The sequence below is a fragment of the Phaeoacremonium minimum genome (genome assembly GCF_000392275.1).
Source record: "Phaeoacremonium minimum UCRPA7 unplaced genomic scaffold PA7_03_scaffold_124, whole genome shotgun sequence".
In the NCBI taxonomy this organism is placed as follows: Eukaryota; Fungi; Ascomycota; class Sordariomycetes; order Togniniales; family Togniniaceae; genus Phaeoacremonium; species Phaeoacremonium minimum.
The window spans coordinates 289,968-311,522 of record NW_006921031.1 but is presented as its reverse complement, the minus strand read 5'-3'; the positions used below and the strand labels follow the sequence as shown (position 1 = coordinate 311,522).

The 21,555-nt window shown below is 51.8% G+C and overlaps 4 protein-coding genes across 4 annotated transcripts; 3 read left to right on the top strand and 1 right to left on the bottom strand.

The window, feature by feature from the left end:
* Positions 1-343: 343 nt before the first annotated feature.
* On the top strand, positions 344-1,792 carry UCRPA7_1702 (putative dtdp-d-glucose -dehydratase protein; the record flags this gene model as incomplete). Its single annotated transcript, XM_007914281.1, has 4 exons — positions 344-374; positions 439-574; positions 638-1,173; positions 1,230-1,792. The coding sequence occupies 4 exons, from the start codon at positions 344-346 to the stop codon at positions 1,790-1,792; spliced, it is 1,266 nt and encodes a 421-aa protein (XP_007912472.1).
* Positions 1,793-6,676: 4,884 nt separating this feature from the next.
* UCRPA7_1701 (putative methyltransferase domain-containing protein) lies at positions 6,677-8,112 on the top strand (the record flags this gene model as incomplete). The annotated part of the gene is made up of 2 exons (XM_007914280.1): positions 6,677-7,059; positions 7,122-8,112. 2 exons carry the CDS (start codon positions 6,677-6,679, stop codon positions 8,110-8,112), a joined length of 1,374 nt encoding a protein of 457 aa, XP_007912471.1.
* A 5,219-nt stretch (positions 8,113-13,331) lies between these two features.
* On the top strand, positions 13,332-16,349 carry UCRPA7_1700 (putative vacuolar membrane protein pep3 protein; the record flags this gene model as incomplete). The annotated part of the gene is made up of 3 exons (XM_007914279.1): positions 13,332-13,548; positions 13,611-16,209; positions 16,265-16,349. 3 exons carry the CDS (start codon positions 13,332-13,334, stop codon positions 16,347-16,349), a joined length of 2,901 nt encoding a protein of 966 aa, XP_007912470.1.
* A 285-nt stretch (positions 16,350-16,634) lies between these two features.
* UCRPA7_1699 (putative vacuolar atp synthase 16 kda proteolipid subunit protein) lies at positions 16,635-17,041 on the bottom strand (the record flags this gene model as incomplete). The annotated part of the gene is made up of 2 exons (XM_007914278.1): positions 16,635-16,780; positions 16,870-17,041. 2 exons carry the CDS (start codon positions 17,039-17,041, stop codon positions 16,635-16,637), a joined length of 318 nt encoding a protein of 105 aa, XP_007912469.1.
* Between the last annotated feature and the right edge of the window lie 4,514 nt (positions 17,042-21,555).

The window sequence follows — 21,555 nt, the reverse complement described above, 5'->3', positions numbered from 1 at the left end:
CCTTCCGCTGTCTAAGACATCGTGCTCTCCCTGCCAAGGTCATATATGTTCAGAAGGGCGACGCGACTAATCTAACTCGACTCGACCTCTGTACGTGTTTTGCCCCTGTTGATCTGTGTCGCTGCAAAACTCTGACCTCAGACTCAAGTCTCTGGATTACTTCTGCGAGGCGTCTCCTGTGACATTGCCTGTGTGAACTCAAAGCTCCCGCCGCTTCGTCTACCTACGGTGCAAGGTCAGAACTTACCGGATACCACGAGCCCGCACACTCAACCTCAGCTTTGCTTCCCATTTGCATCGACAGACCTTATTCTCATACTTTGGAATCGGCTCAATTGCTACAATGTCTCCCTACACCAACGGAGCCACGAACGGTGAGTGGAAGCTGGTGTTCGTGGGGTCAGATAAGAGGGAAATGCTAACTCCCCGCTCTTGCAGGCACAAATGGCGCTCGCCGCAACTTCTTTGAGGACTTCGGTGTCTGGAAGGACGCCCCGGTTCTGACGGGCGCAACCAAGTTTGAGCCTCTCCCGGACGTCAAGAACATTATGATCACTGGTGGTGCTGGCTTCATGTACGTTGTAGAGCAATTGGCGGGGAATTTGTATGATTTGGCTGACCTGGGACAAAATCGCAGTGCTTGCTGGCTAGTTCGCCATCTGACCCTCACTTACCCCCACGCATATAACATTGTCTCCTTCGACAAGCTAGATTACTGCTCGTCACTAAATAACACCCGAGCCCTCAACGACAAGAAGAACTTCAGCTTCTTCCAGGGCGACATCACCAATCCGTCCGAGGTCGTCAACTGCCTGGAGCGCTACAACATTGACACCATCTTCCACTTTGCCGCGCAGTCACACGTCGATCTGAGCTTCGGTAACTCCTATGGCTTCACCCACACCAACGTCTACGGCACCCACGTGCTGCTGGAGAGCGCCAAGAAGGTCGGCATCAAGCGGTTCATCCACATCTCCACCGATGAGGTGTACGGCGAGGTTAAGGATGACGACGATGACCTGCTGGAGACCAGCATTCTGGCACCGACCAACCCCTATGCTGCCAGCAAGGCGGCGGCCGAGATGCTTGTCCACTCATACCAGAAGAGCTTCAAGCTGCCGGTGATCATTGTGCGGAGTAACAATGTGTATGGTCCGCACCAGTACCCCGAGAGTACGTGATCGAATTCGAAGCCGCTCGTAAATTTTTGTTGCTAACAATATGTGTAGAGATCATTCCCAAGTTCAGCTGCCTGCTGAACCGGGGCCAGCCAGTCGTTCTCCATGGTGACGGCAGCCCGACAAGGCGGTACCTGTTCGCGGGTGATGCAGCGGACGCCTTTGACACGATCCTGCACAAGGGCCAGATCGGCCAGGTGTACAACGTTGGCTCGTACGACGAGGTCAGCAATCTCGACCTGTGCAGCAAGCTGCTGGACCAGTTCGGCATCCCGCACGAGACCACGGAGGAGCTGAAGAAGTGGGTCAAGTACACGCACGACCGGCCCTTTAACGATCACCGGTACGCTGTCGACGGCACTAAGCTGAGGCAGCTGGGCTGGGATCAGAAGACTAGCTTCGCCGAGGGCCTGCGCATCACCGTCGAGTGGTACCGCCGCTTCGGCGAGGACTGGTGGGGCGACATCAGCAAGGTGCTCAGCCCCTTCCCCATCGTCGCCGGCCAGGACGTCATGTCCGACAAGGAGCCCGTCAGCGACACGCCGCAGCCGCAGCCGGTCAAGAAGCAGATCATGGAGGATGTCAACGGTGCTCCGGCGGCGGTGCCCGTCTAAACCAGGAGGCTTTTTTTGAACACTCCGAACCAACCAAACCCCCTTCTTCCTGGATACTTCTTTTTATATTAGGGACCGCATCTCCTGGCGCTCAGCTTTACTATTTTGTTCGCGGACGGTCCGCGGGGCATTGGCATGTGGCATCACGACGAGATACACGCGGGGGCTTCTTCTGAATCTTTTGATGCTCTGTTGCTGTTTTTGCTGTTTGTTCCTGAAAGAATCTAGAGGAAATCGTTCCATGTTAGATGTATTGACGTTGGCCCCTTCCCCCACTGATATGAGGAGGAGCCTCGTGGCGCAAAATAGATAGACAATAGGATAGGAATGTGATGAGGCATTTTGACAAGTATGAACTTCAGACCATGCAAGGTGGCTATCCTCATACGTTGATGATAGTCTCCGCTGCCTCGGTAATGGTCAGCACCCTCACTCGAGAGGCAGCTCATCCAAGGCTTGTCGAACCCTGATAGACGACCCTATTTAATAGATCCCTATATTGAAATGGTAACGACTTCGTTCTTCGGGAGCTGCAGAGACGTGCGCCCTTCAGAATCTTCAAACGCTCTCTTTTCACCTCGGTCCTCGGCAGCATTTGACATAGTGCTACGGCGCGAGGTAAAAAATACCAGAAGGGAGCAAGCTACGCCCGTCGGTGAGACGAAAGTGAGCTGCACGCCGACATGAAATGCCCGAAAAAACGGAACGTATCAGGGGCAAATCATCCAAGTAAGATCGCTGGCATCCACTGCCTTCAATATATCCGTTAACATCAAGGGCACGAAGCGGCCGCTTATGTTAGAGTTTGCGACGATGACAGGCATTGAAGCGTCGAGCTTATTTGCATGAGTGAATGAGATGCATCGTGCTCGCAACACGGCATCAAAGGCATGTTCATAGACAGAGAGCGGAGTGCAACGGCGCGGGGCCGGTGCCGATTTGGGATTTCTTCCGTATGCAATACCGGCAGAAAGCTCCGGTGCTCCGGCGGACAAGCCCCCGTCGATGGCTCCTCTGATTGCTAACGACCCGAAAGACACAGTGTGTCAGCACTCTTTCTGTTGGTTCACCGCTTGACGAACAGCAGAGGAGAGTTGGGAGCAACCCGGGTCATAAAATGATCGCTTATAGCGCGGATATGCAGGTCAAGCCCGGCCCCCATCCTGCCATCCTCACTGGAGCTGTCTGGTGATGCGCAGCGGTTCACGCTCCATTGGCAGGCAAGCTTCATGCAAACAAGGCCGATGATCCTCGAGCCTGTGACCTGCATATGGCCCTGCATTGACAAATTCATCCAGTCAATGGAAGGGCAGCCGGGCTTCGGTCCGCTACCGACAACCGCTCCCAGGGATGGACACGGCCCATGCTGCGATGGCAAATGTTTGAACAAATCGTTCGAGATCGTCAGGAAAGCATCGTATTTGAACGGAGCACCAGGCGATAAACTTTGCGCTACAGCGTAGTAGTCGTGAACTCAAAATTTGCTCCAGTTAATTATCTCAATCCCGAGGATGAGGAACAAACCGTCCTTAGGTCGCCTGAAGGTTTCTCCTAATGGCCGATGAAATGGATTTCTCCTTCGTGGCAATTATGCCTGGCTACCGAGCGCTTGGTTAGGAGAACGTTGTCAGTCCACCGAACTCGATTCTTTATTCAGCGGAGAAATTTGCCGCCCATCTGTTGGCGGTAACAATAGTTTTTGGCCGACGACATATCTAATGCATGTCTACGTCGCCGCATGATTCAGGCATATGGTCTTCGATGCTCGAGCCTCGTTCTGGATCTCACATTGTGGGAAACCCAGGCGCATCTTAAGTGGCGCAGATCTAGAACCACAAGTCAAGAAAATGGGCGTCTGCATTTGAGGGAAATACCGGTTGCGGCGCCACGCTATCATCTCTGATATGCCCAACAGCACTCACCAACGAAAGGATCATGGGTCGGGCCAAGGTCTTGTCGAGGGCCTCGTGAGATGCGTGAGTGCAATTGCGAGATGACCAGCCCGTGTCTCAATGCTCCATCATCTTGGCCTGCTGTTTAGTGTTGGGCCCCCAAGTGCGAGACGAAGCGCATGCTGTTGCTTGCATACGCCCGTAACTACGGCGCCTTGCTTTGGTTTGAATGGGCCACTAGGGAAGACTAAAGTAGGACGCTTGAATCGGTCGATCGCTTAACACAGTAGCTTCAATGCAACAACAACGACAACAGCAGCTGTTGCGGGAAGAGCCCAACTGCAAGTGATTCGGGCTGTCACATCGTGTGTTCTGCCCTTCTACAACCTCCCCCTGTTTCCCGCTGCTGATGCTGATGCTGCTGCTTCCTGCTTCTCGCTCAGGGTGTCCGCGGGGCTCTCGCTTGGTACAGGAGCGTTTGGCCGGCAAATCAGCCCATGATAAATCTTGACTGACAGCCGGCAGCGAAGCGGCAGGCAAGCTCGGACGTCCAGGCCCATGAGATGGGCACTGAAGTCCGTACCGAGGAAGTGCTCTCTCTTATCGCTTGCCTTTCACGGTTACATGGTTCCCTTTGGCGATGCCTGACTGTGTCAGGTGGATCAGGCCCCCTTGGCATGGCCATCTCCCCGGCGTCATTCCGCGGTACTTACCGCCCTGTCCTCCTCCGTATTCTCGGCGGGATAGGCCATACAGTGACATACTATGCAGGAAAGTAGAGCTGGTCAAGGGGCGAGGAAGCGATGGAAGCTCGTGAGAGTATGATGCTGACAGCGCCTGTGGAGTCGGGGAACGGCACTGTCGTGTCCTGTCAGGCACACATACCAGAGGTGGATTCTCTAGTGTGCTGAAGGATGCGCTGCCGGCCACAGTTCGGACACGAGAGAGAAAGAAGAGCCAGCACTGCATACCTACTCTAGGTACCCTGCAACCTGAGATCTGGGAAAGATTGGCCAGATACTTTGCTCGTTGCTGTAGATGCACGGCGCGGGATCCGTACCGAATGCACCCTCGAGGACACCTGCTGCTAGAGGGAATAGAGGGAATAGAGGAGAGCTTCACTGGAGCAGACCACTTAGTGGGCCGTGCAGAGCGCAGACTGACAAGCAGCCCCTGGAAGATCGGGTCAATGCCGCTTGGCTCAAGGCTTGGCTCCTTGAGGCCTTTACAGTGGATATCCCCAGCAAAGAGTCCGATAGGCCAAGAGAGGGAGTTGCTGAAGGTACCTTTGCTAATTACTGCGTCTTCCTTGTGGGCTGAGGTACCTGCGAGACCAATACGCGGCGACTCCATCTACGCAGTACTCCTGCGCACGCAGTCCCCACGACGACGAGGGTTCTTGGGATTTTCTGGAGCTTTAGGTTTGGTTCGGTGCCCTAGCACACCCTAGCTGCACTGCTATGGTGGAGCTAGGACGGGCCCACGAGGCCCAGTCATGCCAGTTCTGCCCACTGCAATGCGATGTCTCCGTCGCTCCCGCCCGCTCGTGCACTGCACTGCATTGGAACTGGAGCTTTCTGGGAATCCCAGCCCGAGCTGCCGGAAGAGACGAGTGAGACCTTCTCGTGCTGCATAACGTTAGTAGGTGCATTCGCTGCAAGGCAAACAGGCAGGTCATATAGGTATGTAGGTGTAGTAGCAATTTGTGCCGCCAGCCAGCCGGGCAGTTGGATTCGCCCGCCTCCATGGTCACTTGCATGGTCGCTAAACGTCTGCAAACATTACCTGCAGACTACATGCCTCTACCGTATGCAGCACATGTTATCGCTGGCTGGCCTGCCGGCGGGAGAGGAAGGAGAGTTGGTGCACGATTAATATTTATTACTTGGGGGGCGGGCTCTGAGAGAGGAGAGGCAGAGAGGCACTGGGCAGAGAGAGTGAGGCGCCCGCCATCAAGGTTGCACTCACACAGTCCTTGATAATTTGTACTGTATCTAATGCCATGCGGCCCATGCCCATGCCCATACCCATGCATTTGCCATGGGTCCGGGATAGGTAGGCTAGTAGGCTAGTAGGCTAGTTTAAGGTAGGTTACCTCAACTCGGCTAACCTCTCTTCAGAAAGTTCCAGGAGCTCCAAGCCCTCCGTCGGTCGAGCCCAGCCCCAGGTCCAGGTCCCGGTCCAAGTCCAATGCAGGATCTACTAGCTACCTACTATGTAGTGCAGGTAACTTGTAAACTGGTGTCACTGTCTTGACTGACTCTCTCGAGTTGCCTCAACAAGCAAGCAGTGAGTACGGTAGTTGAGTGGGTGCATGCGCTTGCTCTTGCTCTTGCTCTTCCCCGACCCCGAGTGCATGCATTCTCAAGTCTCGTCCGTTCTAACATTCTACCTACCTAGTCTAAGCGTCCCACCACCCCCCTCTTATTACCAACGCCCGCACCTGTCAGCGCGAGCTTCTCCGTCGATTCGGACTTACACCTGCTTGACTACCGGTACCCGCCTACGTAGGCTACCTACGATTCACTCATCTCTCCTAGTCTAGACTTCCGTCCCTGCCCCCCAAACCCCCGCTCCATCACGTTAGGTTACTTAGGTCCGACCCCCCGGTCCTGTTCTTGTCATTGCTCACCTGAAAGCTGGGGGGGCCTCGATCGATCTTCTCTTTCTTTTTTCTTCCCTCCTCCTCCTCCTCCTCCTCCTCCTGCTGCTGCTGCCGAGCTCTCTTCTTGCGGATCCCTGAACTACCGTTCTGTTCGCCTCGATCCTCGACCATCCCACGTCTGTCGTCCACAAGCCGCAAGACGACGTCGCTGATATCTTTCCCACTTCCCCTGTTCACGCCTCCGGAAACGGCTCCGTGGTACTTGGCACATTGGAGATCTGAGTGTGCACATGTCGACATAGGACCCCGCGATCACATACTATGGAGGGACGACGGCGGTCGCGACGGAGATAAGATTCGAGGTCAATCACATAGCAGGAAACAGACATGGCAACAAATGGGCTGAGCTCCAACTCGGAGCAGAACGGCCACACCAATGGCAGCACCACCACCAACGGCGCCCAGACGGTGCGCTTCGAGGTGCAGCAGCAACAACCACAGCGCTACGAGGAGTCGCGAGACGGATACCAGGCGTCGCATTCCGGCAGCGAGGCGACCAACGGCGACGCAGATGGCACAGAGTCGCTTGAGATCGACATGGACATGACCACCATCATTGACACGGACGCCGCCCTCATCGGTCTCGAGGTCGACGACGAGACCGACACGGAGGACGACACCGCGAGGAGAGCAGCCTATGCGCAGAGCATATATCCCACAATCCCCGCACACTACCGAACAGAGCGGATTGACAGTGACTTTGAGACAGTGTATGGCCCAGACCAGACCCGCCTCCATTCCAGTGCTCCGTGATGCTAACCAGTGACCTTAGGAACTCATCGACCATGTCAATATACGAGGGTGATGTGGATTTCGTAGAGGAATACGGCCGCCGGTATTGTAAGGAGTATTACATGCCGAATGACGAGGAGGAGCAGGACCGGATGCGCATCGTCCATCAGGTGTACCTCAACGTATTCAACCTCGAGTTGACGTCGGTGCCTCTCGACGATCCAGAGATTATTCTAGATGTGGGCACCGGCACCGGCGAGTGGGTCATGGGCATGGCCGAGAAGTATCCGGATTGTGACGTGATCGGCATGGACATATCCCCTATTCAGGACACCAGGGTGCCCAACAACTGCAACTGGGAATGCGATGACGCTGAGCTGGAGTGGGAGAGGGCACCAGACTCGATCGATCTGGTTCACTTCCGTGGCATGGCGGGGGCTTTCTCGGACTGGAGCTTTGTCTACGAACAAGCCTTCAAGTGCATCAAACCTGGCGGCTATATCGAGCTGGTCGATTTCCATGACTTCAGGGGACCCCAGAACTTCTACAGCAAGTTTCCGCCGGATTCGATCATGCATCAGTTTGCTTTAGACATGCACGAGGCCGAGTTGAGGTGTGGAAGGCGGCGTGGCGTCGATCATCTTAACCGACAACTGCTGATCGATGCTGGGTTTGTCGATGTCGAGATCACGGAGCATGCGATCCCGCTTGACCCGTCTACATCACCACTGGGCAAGCTTTGGCTGGTAGCATGTCGTGCAGGACTTGAAGCCAGCACACTACGACCGCTCACAAAATATATGGGTTGGGCCCCCGAGAAGGTCAGGGAGACGTGCGCAATAGTCGGGCAACAATTGATCTCGATGGCGATGAAGCCAGAGACAAACAAGGGATTCGAGGTGAAACTACGGGTCCTGGTTGCAAGAAAGCCTTGGGTGGCCGGCCAGTGGACAGCACAAAATTTTGGCGAAAACGGTGATCTGGAATTGCGGGATTACAGTACTGGCGACGACAGCACGATTGGAAGCTGAGCGGAGGAGATACCCGACATATCGGATCGAAGACGAGCTTATGCCGCGGAGGCATGAGACATATTAGAGGGTCGACCCTCAGAGCCGAGCCGCTGAGCTCCGGACTACCAGGGAGGTCCTTCTGATTGAGAGCCCGGTAGGCAATTACATGGGCGACCAACTCCGGTTCATGGGAGCAGAGAAGATCGGCCTCCTGCCTAATTGTTTGTACATGTAGATACCCTGAAGATCCTCCCCTTTGTATGTATCTGGGCGACTGGATGTAGAGTGGCAATACTGCTTTATCAGGGAAGGAGTTTGCCGGAAACTGGCTTGGTGGTTTGTTGAGGGGCGTTGAATTTTCATGGGGGCATTCTGATTCCAACGAGTTCAAAAAGGGGTGTATATTCTCAGGCTGGGCTTCTGCTCCATTGAAGTTTGGTGTTTTGCAAGCAACGCGACTGTAGGAAAGACGACCAGCCTCTTGAGTACTGCAGCTATGGCTATTGGCAACATCTTGCCATGCATAGCAAGTGTCCCTGTTCCAACCACCACAGTCCTCCAAATCAGCGAAGAACGCTCCATTCGAAACCGCCTGGGGCTCACCGCCTCCAGCGCAGTTCTTCAGCACCGCGCAGCCGTTGTTAACCTTGATACCGCGGTTGCACCATGGAGATTGCACGTTTCCACCCGTGAGCGGCGCTGAGCAGATGGCCGTGTCATAGCTGATATAAGGTTGTGCGACCAGAATGTAGTAGGAGGATGGGTTAGTTCCACCGTTGCCGCCGCCCTGAACATATCCCACGTCCGACTCCCACATATCGGAATCAGCAACAACACCTACAGGAAGCAATGTGGCCAGGATGGCAAGAGCAATGGAAGGCTTCAGGATGAGGTGTTCTCCGACGACTTCAAAATACGAAATTCAAACAAGATGCTTAAAGTCGAGGACAACAAGTTCGTTACGAGATTATCAGTCTATATATTCCATGGCAAAAACACACTTAATGCCCTTTGATTTTCACATATCTTACCGCCTACTAGCCATCAATACCACAAAGCTGCCAAGATAGTTGCCTACTGCGTAATGCTACCTTCCTCGTTGACTATTCTTCACATAAAATTCCATGGTCTAAGTAGCTTCGGTGGCGACGGTAACCCGGCACGAACTGCGGCACAGCTTGAGGCACAGTACAGGACTGCAGCTAGCTACAAATGTGGCGAAACTATTATTCATAGTAGGAGCTAATCAAGTCATTTCGTTTAGTCGTTGATGTATGCGAAGTCAGCATGTTTTCGGTGACTAGGACCTCACAGGGCTGAGATGCCAGGCTTTCCATTTCACTTTGCACCGTACAAAGCTCCTTACCGCATAGGTACTCAGACCACCCTACAAGCCTTATATAAGCTATCCAAGACCGTGATGCATTAGAAAGGCGCAGGCTCGTAAGGTATACTGTAAATGGAGACATTCTTAGCCAGTTATCTCAGGACACAAAGGCTTTGAGACCCTGCACTTTCTTCTCCCAGGCCTTTACAACACCTCCAGAACAAAGCCTCCGGCGATATATACACAAATATTTCGATAGCATATGACTAATCTGATGGAACGTAGCATTTCTAATTACCTAATCCGGCAAGAACTGTCCGTCACGAAGATTCCTTTCATCTTAGTCCTTTCTCCTTCGCCAGCTCATTATCGTCCAATCCTTCATACACTCTATCCTTAAGATACGAATCAAATTTAGATCAAACAATTATGACCTCCTTCATGCACTCAAAATTTGGCGACTTCCCCTTAACATAGCTAGTTGCTGCCCTATGGTGATAGTATTCCTGTTTGCTCTTCCATTCAGGACGTATCCAGATAGTTTGGCGAGATTCTCTCGCAGATTAGCAAGATCAGTATCTTCTATATCGTCAAATTTCTCTAGTTGATCCAAAAAGTTTCCCAAACCTTCTTTCGTGTCTTGATCAAGGCCGTCGTGGTGTAAAGCGAGCTGAATAGGTGACTTAAAGCCTTCATCGAACACACCAATTCGATTACTTGTCAAGATCAGGATTCCATCGTAATACTCCAATACGCGGAGAAAGACTATAAACGTTATACAAGTCTCCATGGTGTCCGGATGCTAACTTACCAGACACGAGTGCATTTCGTTGAAGATCCGTAAGTGAATGCTCTTGTTAAGATACTTCTGCTTCATCGAGGAGAGCAACTAGTCTGAATTAGTAATGTGAATGATTTAATGTCGACCAATTCATACGTACCACAATCCCATATATGCCCAAGGCTGAATACTTGCTTGAGCTGCTTTTCAACCTTCTCAGTTCCGTACCAATGTCTCCACAGGCCACTCGGTAAAAAGGCTTTCCAGCATAGTAGAGTTCCAAAGAGTATGTACTATTTCGGGGCTATACTCCAGCCAAGATTGTCGCTGTCTTAGAGGCTCCGAAAATTCTTACTACTAAAGACTTAGCGTTAATGGCGATGGAAGAGATGAACACAGTTAATTCCTCACCAATGGCCTCCAGAGTACTGGCTGCTTAGCAATAGCGTCATTGCCAATATTTGGTATCTTCTTCTTTGCGGGCGATAGCGGGCTTGGTATTCGGAAGCTGTGGAGTCAAGAAACAATCCTAGTAAACTCTTGCCAGAATCTCAAGACACGACCGAATAAAAAGCCTTAAGATGCGTATAGTAATTTGTCTGATTCATGCGGGGCTGTGTTTGATTATCTGACCATTACATTTACATGAATTCTGAGTCCATCTAATCCATATCCGCCTATTTACAAGCTCCGTACGAGATACAATGAGCTTTGTAGAGATATCCCTGCTGACGGCGCATAAGAGAGTCGTATCGTCCCTGAAAGCCAATGGCAGGTTACACATAGCCGCCTGGCCTTCCGTCCGTCGTGATGTTAATCCCGGACGAGGTCGGGGCCCGCGTGGGATGTTGCGCGCCCCTTTGAATCACGCTTTTACTACGTCTTTGTCTTTGGGCGGACGGCAGCCTTGTATTTCTTCGGCTGTTTCTTTGTAGAATGTCAAGCATCCAGTTCGTGATCTCTTTTAGTCGCTCAGAAGGGTTGACAGAGTTTCATACTCCCTGCGATTTGACTCTTGGGCTCATGATGCTTTGCTTATCCAAGAGGAGGTATCCCATAGAGGTGGGATTCCTCATCATTGTTATCGCTGGGTTGATGATTGTGTGGACATTGGTAGGCGATGAATATTTGGTTTGCGGTCCATCTGCTTTCAATATATGTGTGTCAATACTGACTGGCAAACATTAGAGTGATTATCGAGGCATCTCGAATCCCGCCGACAAAACAAATAAGCTGCCGCCTCAACGGCCTCAAGAGCCTGTTCACGAAAACCAAGGCTTTTATGCCTCCGATGCTCTCTCCGAAAGCCACCCCCGAGCAGTCATAATCGAGACAGTAATGACTACTAACCTTATACCACTAATGCTACACTTCTTGACCGTACTTGGGCCAACTTGGACCGTTGTTCTTTTTACACTCGAAGAGCACTGGGAAGAACCGAAATCTCCTGCTTGGAAGCGAGCTGTAGCATCGAATAGGTTCGTGGTACGGTTTCTTCCAGCTGAGACAGAACTTAAAGATAGCGGCTCTGTCTCACGGTTCCTGACGAAGCCGTGGCTTTGGCAAGAGCTAGAGTCTGCTCGCCGTATTCTTATGTTTCAATCTGATAGTATTATTTGCTCAAAGGCAACTATAACTGTCGAGGACTTCTTTGAATATGATTTGGTTGGCGCTCCAATCGATCAGGTCTATGGACATGGATATAATGGAGGGTTATCGTTAAGAAATCCTCGTCTTTTCTTAAACATTACGAAAGAAGCAGACTTTGAGAATAGTGACGCAGAGTTTGAAGATCAATGGTTCTATGAAGAGGCAAAGGCCCGGAAGGGTATACTCCCCGATGTCGATATAGCTAAGAAGTTCTCGGTTGAGACTATTTACTACGATCAGCCGCTTGGATACCACCAACCTGGCCGATGGCAGACAGAGCGGATGGATCAGATCGAAACTTGGTGTCCTGAGGTCAAATTGCTGATTGGTCGCCGCGCAACATGAGACACGCATGCTGCATTGATCTAGAGTAAAAGACTCATCATCAATAAACAAAGCAGCTACACCGCGTTCATGTCGAAATCCATGCGCAGGGATGCTCAGGCGAAAGTATTGAGTCTCATTCCTCTCATGCCACCGAGTTGATTGAGTCTGGTTGGGCATACTTCCATACGACAAGATGCTCTTGAGGAATGTTAAAACACCACACAACAGGCTTTGCGATGGGAGCCGCGAAAAGCCTTCAACCGAGGAAGGACGGATACAGGATGGCATGGACATCGGGCCTGGTCACCTTCCATAAGCCAATCAATATGAACTAGTATATTGTCTGCTAGATACCTGAGGACTGCCTTGAAGGTTGCATTTATTAGCACCCGATTGAGTCATGCGATAAATCTGGTGGAATTCCAAGGAGAGCGAGGTGCTTAGGATCCCGAGCAAAAACTCGTTGAAGTGGAAAGGGACGAATAAACGATCGGAGATTTGGTCGAACAGACGCAAGCGAAAACAGTTGCACAGACTTCTTAGACAAATTTACCTTACTCGCTTTAATCTCTTAAGAAGTACCGTTAGCTAAAGGACCGTATGTTCTAAGTTAAAATCATAAAACCTACGAAAGACTAGGCCTAACCATAAGATCGTGGAGCTGGCTATAGCGGTAGAACGCTTCATAAACAATACCTAAGATTTACGTGGGGAATCAAACAACTTACTTCAGGACTGCTTTTCAGATAGCATAGTGATCTGAGTAAAATTCAAGACAATATGAATGACTTATATTCTTGTATGATGGAAGATGAAGTAAACTTTCTACTACTTCTTCCCAAGACTTGCGACGTCCAACACGACCAGAAGGCTGAAGAGTCTACGATTAGACTGTGGTGTGGATTGTGGTGCATAACTGGCTGGGTGGAGCTAGCTCTCCTCCAAGCACAACGTCAGCGTTGTGCGGGAGCTTTAGCTCAACAGCTTAGCTTAGCTGCACAGGAGCCGCGTCCCTGGCCATCCCCCCTCTGCCTGGACGCAACCACCTCGAGATCGCCGCTGCCACATCCTCCTCCCCAAGCTCCAGCCTTGCATTTACGACGGCTGAGAGCATTATGGTCAACTATTCATGACCGATTGTAGCATCACCAGATGGCTCTCAACCCGTCCAACGGCTTCGCGGCTGCCGGCAACGTCGCCGACCTGAGCGACGGGTCGTTGCCCATCTTTGATGTCGAGCGGGTCCAGCTGCAGTTCTCCATCGCGGCGGACTTCGTCTCGGCGCAGGTCGCGAACAATGTTCTGATACTCGCGCTATCAAATGGGCGCATTCTGCGGATTGATCTGAATCGCCCAGAGGACATCGACGGTATATTTCCTCTTCTCAAAGCTGTGACTTCGTGACCTGGAGCTAACTGACTGCGCCAATAGACATTGACCTTCCGAGGAAGCCCTCCGAAATTGGCGTCATTCGCCGCATGTTCCTCGACCCGACAGCGTCGCACCTCATTATCTGCACCTCATTAGGGGAGAATTACTACCTCCATTCTCAGTCTCGCCAGCCAAGGCCCCTGGCGCGCCTGCGCGGCGTTTCGATCGAGAGCATTGCCTGGAATCCGGCCTTGCCTACGGCTTCGACAAGAGAGATACTGTTGGGCGCTTCAGACGGTAACATATATGAAGGCTACATTGAAACATCAACGGAGTTCTACCGAAAAGAAGAGAAATACCTCAAGATACTACAAAAACTCCCAGATGGGCCGGTCACAGGTCTGTGGGTGGACGTCCTGCCCGGTAGCTTAGACAACCGACGGGTGATCATCACCACTCAGAGCCGACTCCTCCATCTGGCCGGGAAAATTGGTCGCGGCCACGAAGGTAGCGGGTCAATCTATACGAGGCTCTTCGAATCAGAGCACCCGGTCATCCATGAGCTCTCGCGTTCTTCGGCAGCAGCGCCGTCCTCACTGGTCATCTCCCCGGATCCTCAAGATGCTGGTATGCCTTACGAGTCGGCAGCCCCGGATCGGGTGTTTGCGTGGCTTTCCTCCCAAGGCGTCTATCATGGCAAGCTTCTCTTGAGCTCGTCAACATCAGACCTCGGCGCTAAGGTCTTATCCGAGTCAAAGCTTCTACAGCGATCGCAGCTCAGTGGCTCCGACAGCACGGGAAGAAGAATGGCGTCAACAGAGTATATCGAGACCATTGCCCTGACTCAGTGGCACATCATTAACCTGATTGGGAATCGCATCGTGGTCGCCAATAGGCTGACAGGCTCGATTGTCTACGACCAGGTTATTCTTGAACAAGGTCAGAGAGCTGTTGGTCTCTGTGTTGATCTCCAGAAGAATACCTTCTGGTTGTTCACAGCCCAAGAAATTTTTGAGATTGTTGTCAGGGATGAAGACAGAGACATCTGGAAAATTATGCTACAGACACAGCAATTCGATGCTGCGTTGCAATATGCACATACCCCAGCGCAGAAAGATGCTGTTGCGACTGCTTCCGGAGACTATCTAATAAGTAAGGGCCTCTATAACGAAGCAGCAGGCGTTTATGGGAAGAGCAGCAAGCCATTTGAAGAAGTGGCTTTGGCGTTCCTCGACAATAGTCAACATGATCCTCTGAGGAAATATCTCCTTGCAAAATTGACGACATATAAGAAGTCATCAGTCATGCAGAGAGTCATGATAGCCACTTGGCTGATAGAAATATTCATGGCCAAGCTAAACTCTCTAGATGATACAATCATTACCAAAGCAGAGCTGTCAGAAACGCTGAACCCTGCTCAGACAAGAGAGCAGCTGAGCAGCGTCAGAAATGAGTTTCAGGACTTTGTGAGCAGGCACAAGACTGACCTCGACCGGAAGACAGTGTATGATGTTATTAGCAGCCATGGTCGGGAGGATGAACTTTTGTTTTTTGCAAATGCCGTCAATGACTACAACTACGTCCTCTCGTACTGGATACAGCGCGAGAGATGGAATGAGGCCTTGGTGGTCCTCAGAAGGCAGACGGATCCAGACGTCTTCTATCGGTATAGCAGCGTCATGATGACCCATGCTGCCACGGAAATGGTCGAGATTCTCATGAGGCAATCCAATTTGAAGCCTCGAAATCTCATTCCCGCGCTCCTTGAATACGACCGTAACTTCAAGGGGCCTCTGGCGCAAAATCAAGCCATTCGATATCTTCTTTACGTTGTTAATCAGCTGAACTCAGCCGATTCAGCAATACACAATACGCTCGTCTCCATATATGCTTCGCATCCCTCAAAGGACGAAAGCGCACTTTTGTCGTATCTCGAATCCCAGGGCGATGAGCCAAAGTTTGACCCCGACTTCGCCTTACGGTTGTGCATCCAGAACCGTCGTGTTCTGTCATGCGTCCACATATACACCAACATGGGACAGTTTGTCCAGGCCGTTGACCTGGCGCTGTCTCACAATGAGATAGACCTAGCTTCCATCGTTGCTGATCGGCCCATGTCCAACCCACAGTTGCGGAAGCGCTTGTGGCTCGCTGTAGCCAAGAAAGTAATCTCGCAGTCTAACGGCATCAAAACGGCCATTGATTTCCTCAGACGATGCGATCTGCTCAAAATTGAGGATCTCATTCCCTTCTTCCCCGATTTCGTGGTTATCGATGACTTCAAAGAGGAGATCTGCTCTGCCTTGGAGGACTACAGCCGCAATATCGACGGGCTGAAGAAGGAGATGGATGAGTCTAGCCAGACCGCTGCGAACATCAAGATCGACATCGCTGCGCTAGATCACAGATACGCTATTGTAGAGCCGGGCGAGAAGTGCTACGTCTGCGGTCTACCGCTCCTAAGCAGACAATTCTTCGTCTTCCCTTGCCAACATGCCTTCCACTCGGATTGTCTGGGTCGTAAAGTCCTGGAGCAAGCGGGGGTGGGCAAGAGTAAGAGGATAAAGGAATGTCAGGTGCAGATCAGCAAGGGGCTGGTTAGCGGAGCGAAACGAGATGCCATGATTGCTGAGCTAGACTCTTTGGTTGCTTCTGCTTGGTAAGGACCGAACTCTTTGCATTTTATTTTACGACACATGCTAACAGTTTCTCAGTATACTATGCAGCGATTATGCCATCAAGCGGATAGACGAGCCTTTCATCAGGTCTGATGATAACCTGAGCGAGTGGGCTTTGTAAAGAACGTGATCTTACAGAGGTGTTTTGAGACGTATGGGACAGAGTGACCACTTCAGCATAGGGAGCCTTGAAACGGCGTTATTTGGGATGCACGCAACTTAGAGCCGTGTTAGCCATTATGCTAGTAGACACAGCATGCAATTATTCAACACAATCAGGGGCGGGCGGCCCCTGCATATACCTAAGACCTGCACCGTCCAGGAATCTTCCCACTCGAAACCCCTTGCTGCCGCCTGCTGATCCTCCTACCTTATCAACATGTCCAGGATGTGCAGCGCCAGACTCCTAATACAGGCACTCCGTGACTCCAAGATTCGACCTCGTGAGCATCAGGATAGAGACAATCACGCCGTACAGACCTAGCACCTCGGCGAAAATCAAAATGAGGACCATGCCCACGTACAGACGGGGCTGCTGCGAGCTAGCTCGAACTGTGAAGATCTCAGGTGGTCAGATTGATATATCCGGGTCATTATGAGACTTTGATAGTGCCGACGAGAAAAGTCCGGGAGAAACTCACCTCCAGCATCGCCGACAATTCCAATAGCAAAACCTGCTGCAAGGCCGCACAGCCCGACGGACAAGCCTGCCGCGAGCTGCATGAATCCCGTGTACAGGGCCATCTTCTCGACGAGGTTGTTGGAGATGATCACCGAGGCGACGAGTCCGTAGATGGACAGGATCTGGGCCATGATGGCACAGAGGCTGGGGTAGAGCACCGGGCCGTCAGCTGTAAGTCTCGAAATAGGAGGCTCATAGCCCCAAGGACATACGTGTTTTGCATCATCCTATCCGGCCTGATGATTCCAGACGAGAAGATGGCACCTGCCGACTTGGCTGTCCCGTAGGAGGCGCCGCACACGGTGAAGACTATAGAACATGCGCATCCCACTTTCAGGGGGCAAGGAGGTTAGTGAGGTCTAAATTGGTATTTCGATGATCTCGGTTGACTCACGCGCTCCGAAGAAAGACTGTCAGGCAAGGGAGATTGTTAGACTAGAAGAATAGTAGACGATGGGCGACAAGAAGACATACGGCATAGATGGGACTGCGGATGTGTCAATCAGTATAGAGTCTTGACGGGTGGAACCCGGAGATCGAAGCTCACAAACATACCATCGGTCCATATTGACAACATCCATTTTGGTCTCTCTTGCTATTTGTTTAGTCTCAATTCAATCCACTGAGTTGAAGTCCAGAAGTTGGAGGTGCTCGAAAGCCTTCAGGCGTCTTCCCGGGCCACTTTGGACAAGGACAAAGGGCAGGTCATCCGGCCGATCTATGTACCGATTCCCCATACGAAATGCACCCGGCTAGCGACCCGATTCGAAGTTGCAGCTGAGCGAGCGTAAGGCATGCGGGTGAAGCCGCCTCCTTTGGAGACGCGCAATGTGTTCAGGCAGACAGATTATGGGCGGTCGTGATTGGTTCCTGGACTTACACGGCTCAACGTCAGGTCCTTGGCCTTATCAGCCTCAGCAGTAGGCCATCGGACTTGAAAGAATGCACTTCTTGGTAAATAGCCATGAGATTGGAAAATGTGAGAAATAAGACCCAAGGCAAATTTTGTGTCTTGTCTGGATTGCACTCGCTACGCCCGATGGTGTTAACCCAGGCGTATTATATCGTCTCCTCACTTATCTGGTCTATTCTATTTCCACTTTCTGCTGTCTCACTTACTAGTTGCTGTCATGTGTCTAATTGAACTTGTTCATGTCTACTGAAGGTCAAGGCCGTGTCTCAGCATCCCAGGGTGCTTTGCACAGAAGGTGTTCAAGAATGACGGCACTTCATGCTGACGGTCAAGTTCCGGTAGGCGTCGCTCGGCAGGCACTTCCTGTCTGGTCATGTCAATGAGGCGGACACGAGCTTTGAAGGCTCTGTAGCTGGCTTCTGCAGTGAGGTAAGTTCCCAACTGGTCCAAGAAACGCGACTGCTGAAACTGCGCAGCAATATCTGGCTCTTTCCACTGCTCAAGGGCATGGATCTTCGTAGCGAGCTCTGGAGAAACACCAACGGCAATCGGGATGATAAGGCGTAGGGCCTTCGCTGTCTCAATCAAGGATCCTCGCTCGAACCGGTATTCCTCTGGAGTGCAATACACCTTTACACCGGGGATGGCTTGGCCATAAGTCGGCGCCAAGGGAATCTCTTTGATCCAGCCGTCAAGAACAGGCAGTTGGGGCCAATCTGACCCTCCTAACTGACTGTAGAAGTAGTAGTCATGGCGGCATGGGCAGTTGTGTGCGAGCAGCTCGACTGTTGCGTTTTCATCAGCAGAACTTCTGTCTAGACACGCGCAGGGCAGAATATCATAGCTGGAAGCGCAGCAAGGATGAAAGTGGCAGTCCAACTGTCTTTCCGGTTCGTTCGGGTCACTGACCGAGCAGGTCGTGAGAATCTCACAACCAAGCGGTTTGCTGTAGGAGTCGACGGCGACAGAGTGGGTTCCCAGAGCAGGGTTCCATGCCACTGTGACGAGTGGTCGTACTTCGCATCGAAGGACGTGGAGATGGTGAAAGATACACATCTTTGGCAGTATCTCGAGTGTGGTTGGATCATGAATCCGAAAAGTCTATTGAGAGACCTCGTCCAATATTTACAGGCCTAGATTGCATTTGTCCAAAGTGTGTTGAGCACCAAATCGAGCACTACCTCTCTCTTCCTTTGTCCGACTCAACAACAACCCGACACCAGTCACTTGACACTGGACACTGGACATGTTGAATGTGACAATTAAGAGATTAAGACAAGGCATATGGCACAAACACCTCCTGCAAGAAGCCCCGCCGTTGTAAACTAGGTAGGTTGCCGGAAATGTTTGCGCGATTGCGCAGACTTATCACCATCGATACATTATCAGAAGATGGTTATCGCTATATTGCAGCAAAACTGCGAGTGAAAATACTGGGGGAAAGTAATCCAAAACAAGAATAGCAAAGATAACACCATGGTATTGTCCATGTGATGGCATCTACCACGCATCTAGAATATTGCGCTCTGACATGGAAATTCTCCGAATCGCTTTTGGCAGGCTTGAGGTTGCGATATGCCGCGCCCCGGATTTTCGCACTACAGTAGGTGGAAGCCCCTGCAGCGACCACCACACCACTACATACTGCGTACCGTTATTGCATTATATTATATGTACACACAGCACAGTATTGCCCAAGGCTACGCCATGTGGCATAACCAGAGTCTAGCGTAGCGTATTCTGCACTTGCTACGGGCGGCGCCGTTGGTTCGGCACTTGCTGCGGTTGAGGCGCACCTCGATCCTCACTACGGGCTCTTCACACTTTTGCGTTTTTGACTTTTGACAGCGCCTCGCTTTGATCTGAACAACCTTGGAATGGGCTGCGGACGGGAACCGTGTCAAATGAGTAGTCACAAGTTAACTTAACTTAAGTCAAGTCAAGTCAAGCCAACTCGGCTCAAGCTGTGCGAAAAGAGAAAAGTCCGCGTCAGGCAGGTTCGGAAAGAAAGACTCCGGGCGAAGGCAAATGTTTCGAGGTTTCCAAAGATGTCTGATCTCTTGTCGAAACGTATCAGATCCGTCCCCATGCGGTTTAGGGCGCATTCGTGGCTGCGAGGCTTGACGTTTCAGAGCCGCCCTGCCCCTCCAAAAAAGAACGTCCCCTTTCCATTGTCTGCTATTGCTACTGCTACTGCTACTGAGTCGGCATCTCTTGGCCTCCGATTCACAGGGCCGGGCAGGGCTGGCATTCCATGGCCACGAGTCATCCTCCTCCTCCTCCTCCTCCAGGCGACCCTCTTATTTTTGGGCTCGTGGAAGGAAGAGAATTGAATGTCTGCTGCTGGTGTCTCACTCGCAATGAACGGTCTGCTAGTCAGGTTCGCGGAGGGCGAGACTGGCTCCCTTTCTAGTCTCAGGGGGGCCGCGCGTCAGCGCCCACATGCCGGGACTATCAACATCTAAGAGAGAATATTCTCCGTGGACTGCTGCTGCAAGTGCAACTCGCCCCTCCTGGGACAGTCTTCAACTTGGCCCTACATACTAGTACATAGTACACGTACACTACGGTCTACGGAAGGGCCCTGGCTCCCTGTCTACTGTCCACGTACATCAACCGGGCTTCCGTTCCAAGGATAGAATGTGCTTGAATGCCCAGAGCGAGCAAGGCGTCGTCTAGGCCAAGTACCGCGGGCATGGTTGCATGCCGACAGGGTACATGGGATCCAAAAGTGTTTCTCATCGTCTCGAGTCCGCCGTCTCTTTTATGTCTTCCTTGGGTTTCCCAAGACGCCCCCCGGGCACGTCCCAGGAGATCTTCTTCTTCAACGGTGCGTCTGCAACTCTTCCCGCGCACATACCGAGCAACCCCAAGCGCCTGTGCCCAGCTTTGTTTGTGATACTCCAAGAGACTTGGCGGGCCTCCCGGATCGCTACAGCTTGGTCTTGGCTGTTGTTCGCTTCCTGACTTGGGTTCATGCTCTAAGTTGTCGAGGCTGCTCAACAACGTCGTTGTTCCCGCACAACGTACATCGTCTTCTTTCTTCGTCTCTGTCCTTCTTCTTCCACGAGCCTGAGCTGTATTTCTTTTGACATTCTTTTGAAATCGCCCTTCCCTTAGACTATAATCACTTGCATTGCCACTTCGGCGTAGTTCCGGATATTCTGATTCTTTTCTTGGCCCCTGGCTTGGTGGTGCATGACGCGTGTAGCCTACGAAGACCGTCTCCACCATCAGATACTAAGCCTCACCACCTGATCCCCGCGGCGGACTACATTAGCAACGACTTGTCCCATGTTATAGCACAAGGGAAAATCTCGCTTCTAACGGTGGTTGAACTCGCGGCTGGGCAACTATATCTTTACCTCTTTGTGTGTTGGCCCGTTCTGAGACTTGGTGGCTGGAATCATGAAGTCAATTACACTCCTGGCCTTTGCGGCCACCCTGCTATCAACAACAGCTGCGATAAACCTGCAGAAAAGATCAGAAGGCTCGTCGAGAGTGGTGAGCCTTTCCACACAGAGGAGAACGGTGACGAACCCGGTAGAGAGAGACCGGTTAAGGAGAAGAGGGTCGGTGCAGGCGGACTTGGATAATGAGGAGACCCTCTACTTTGTGAACGCAACACTCGGAACTCCGGCGCAGACACTCAGGTTACACATCGATACAGGAAGCAGCGATCTCTGGGTCAACACGCCGAGCTCGAAACTATGCTTACAGAGGACGCAACCC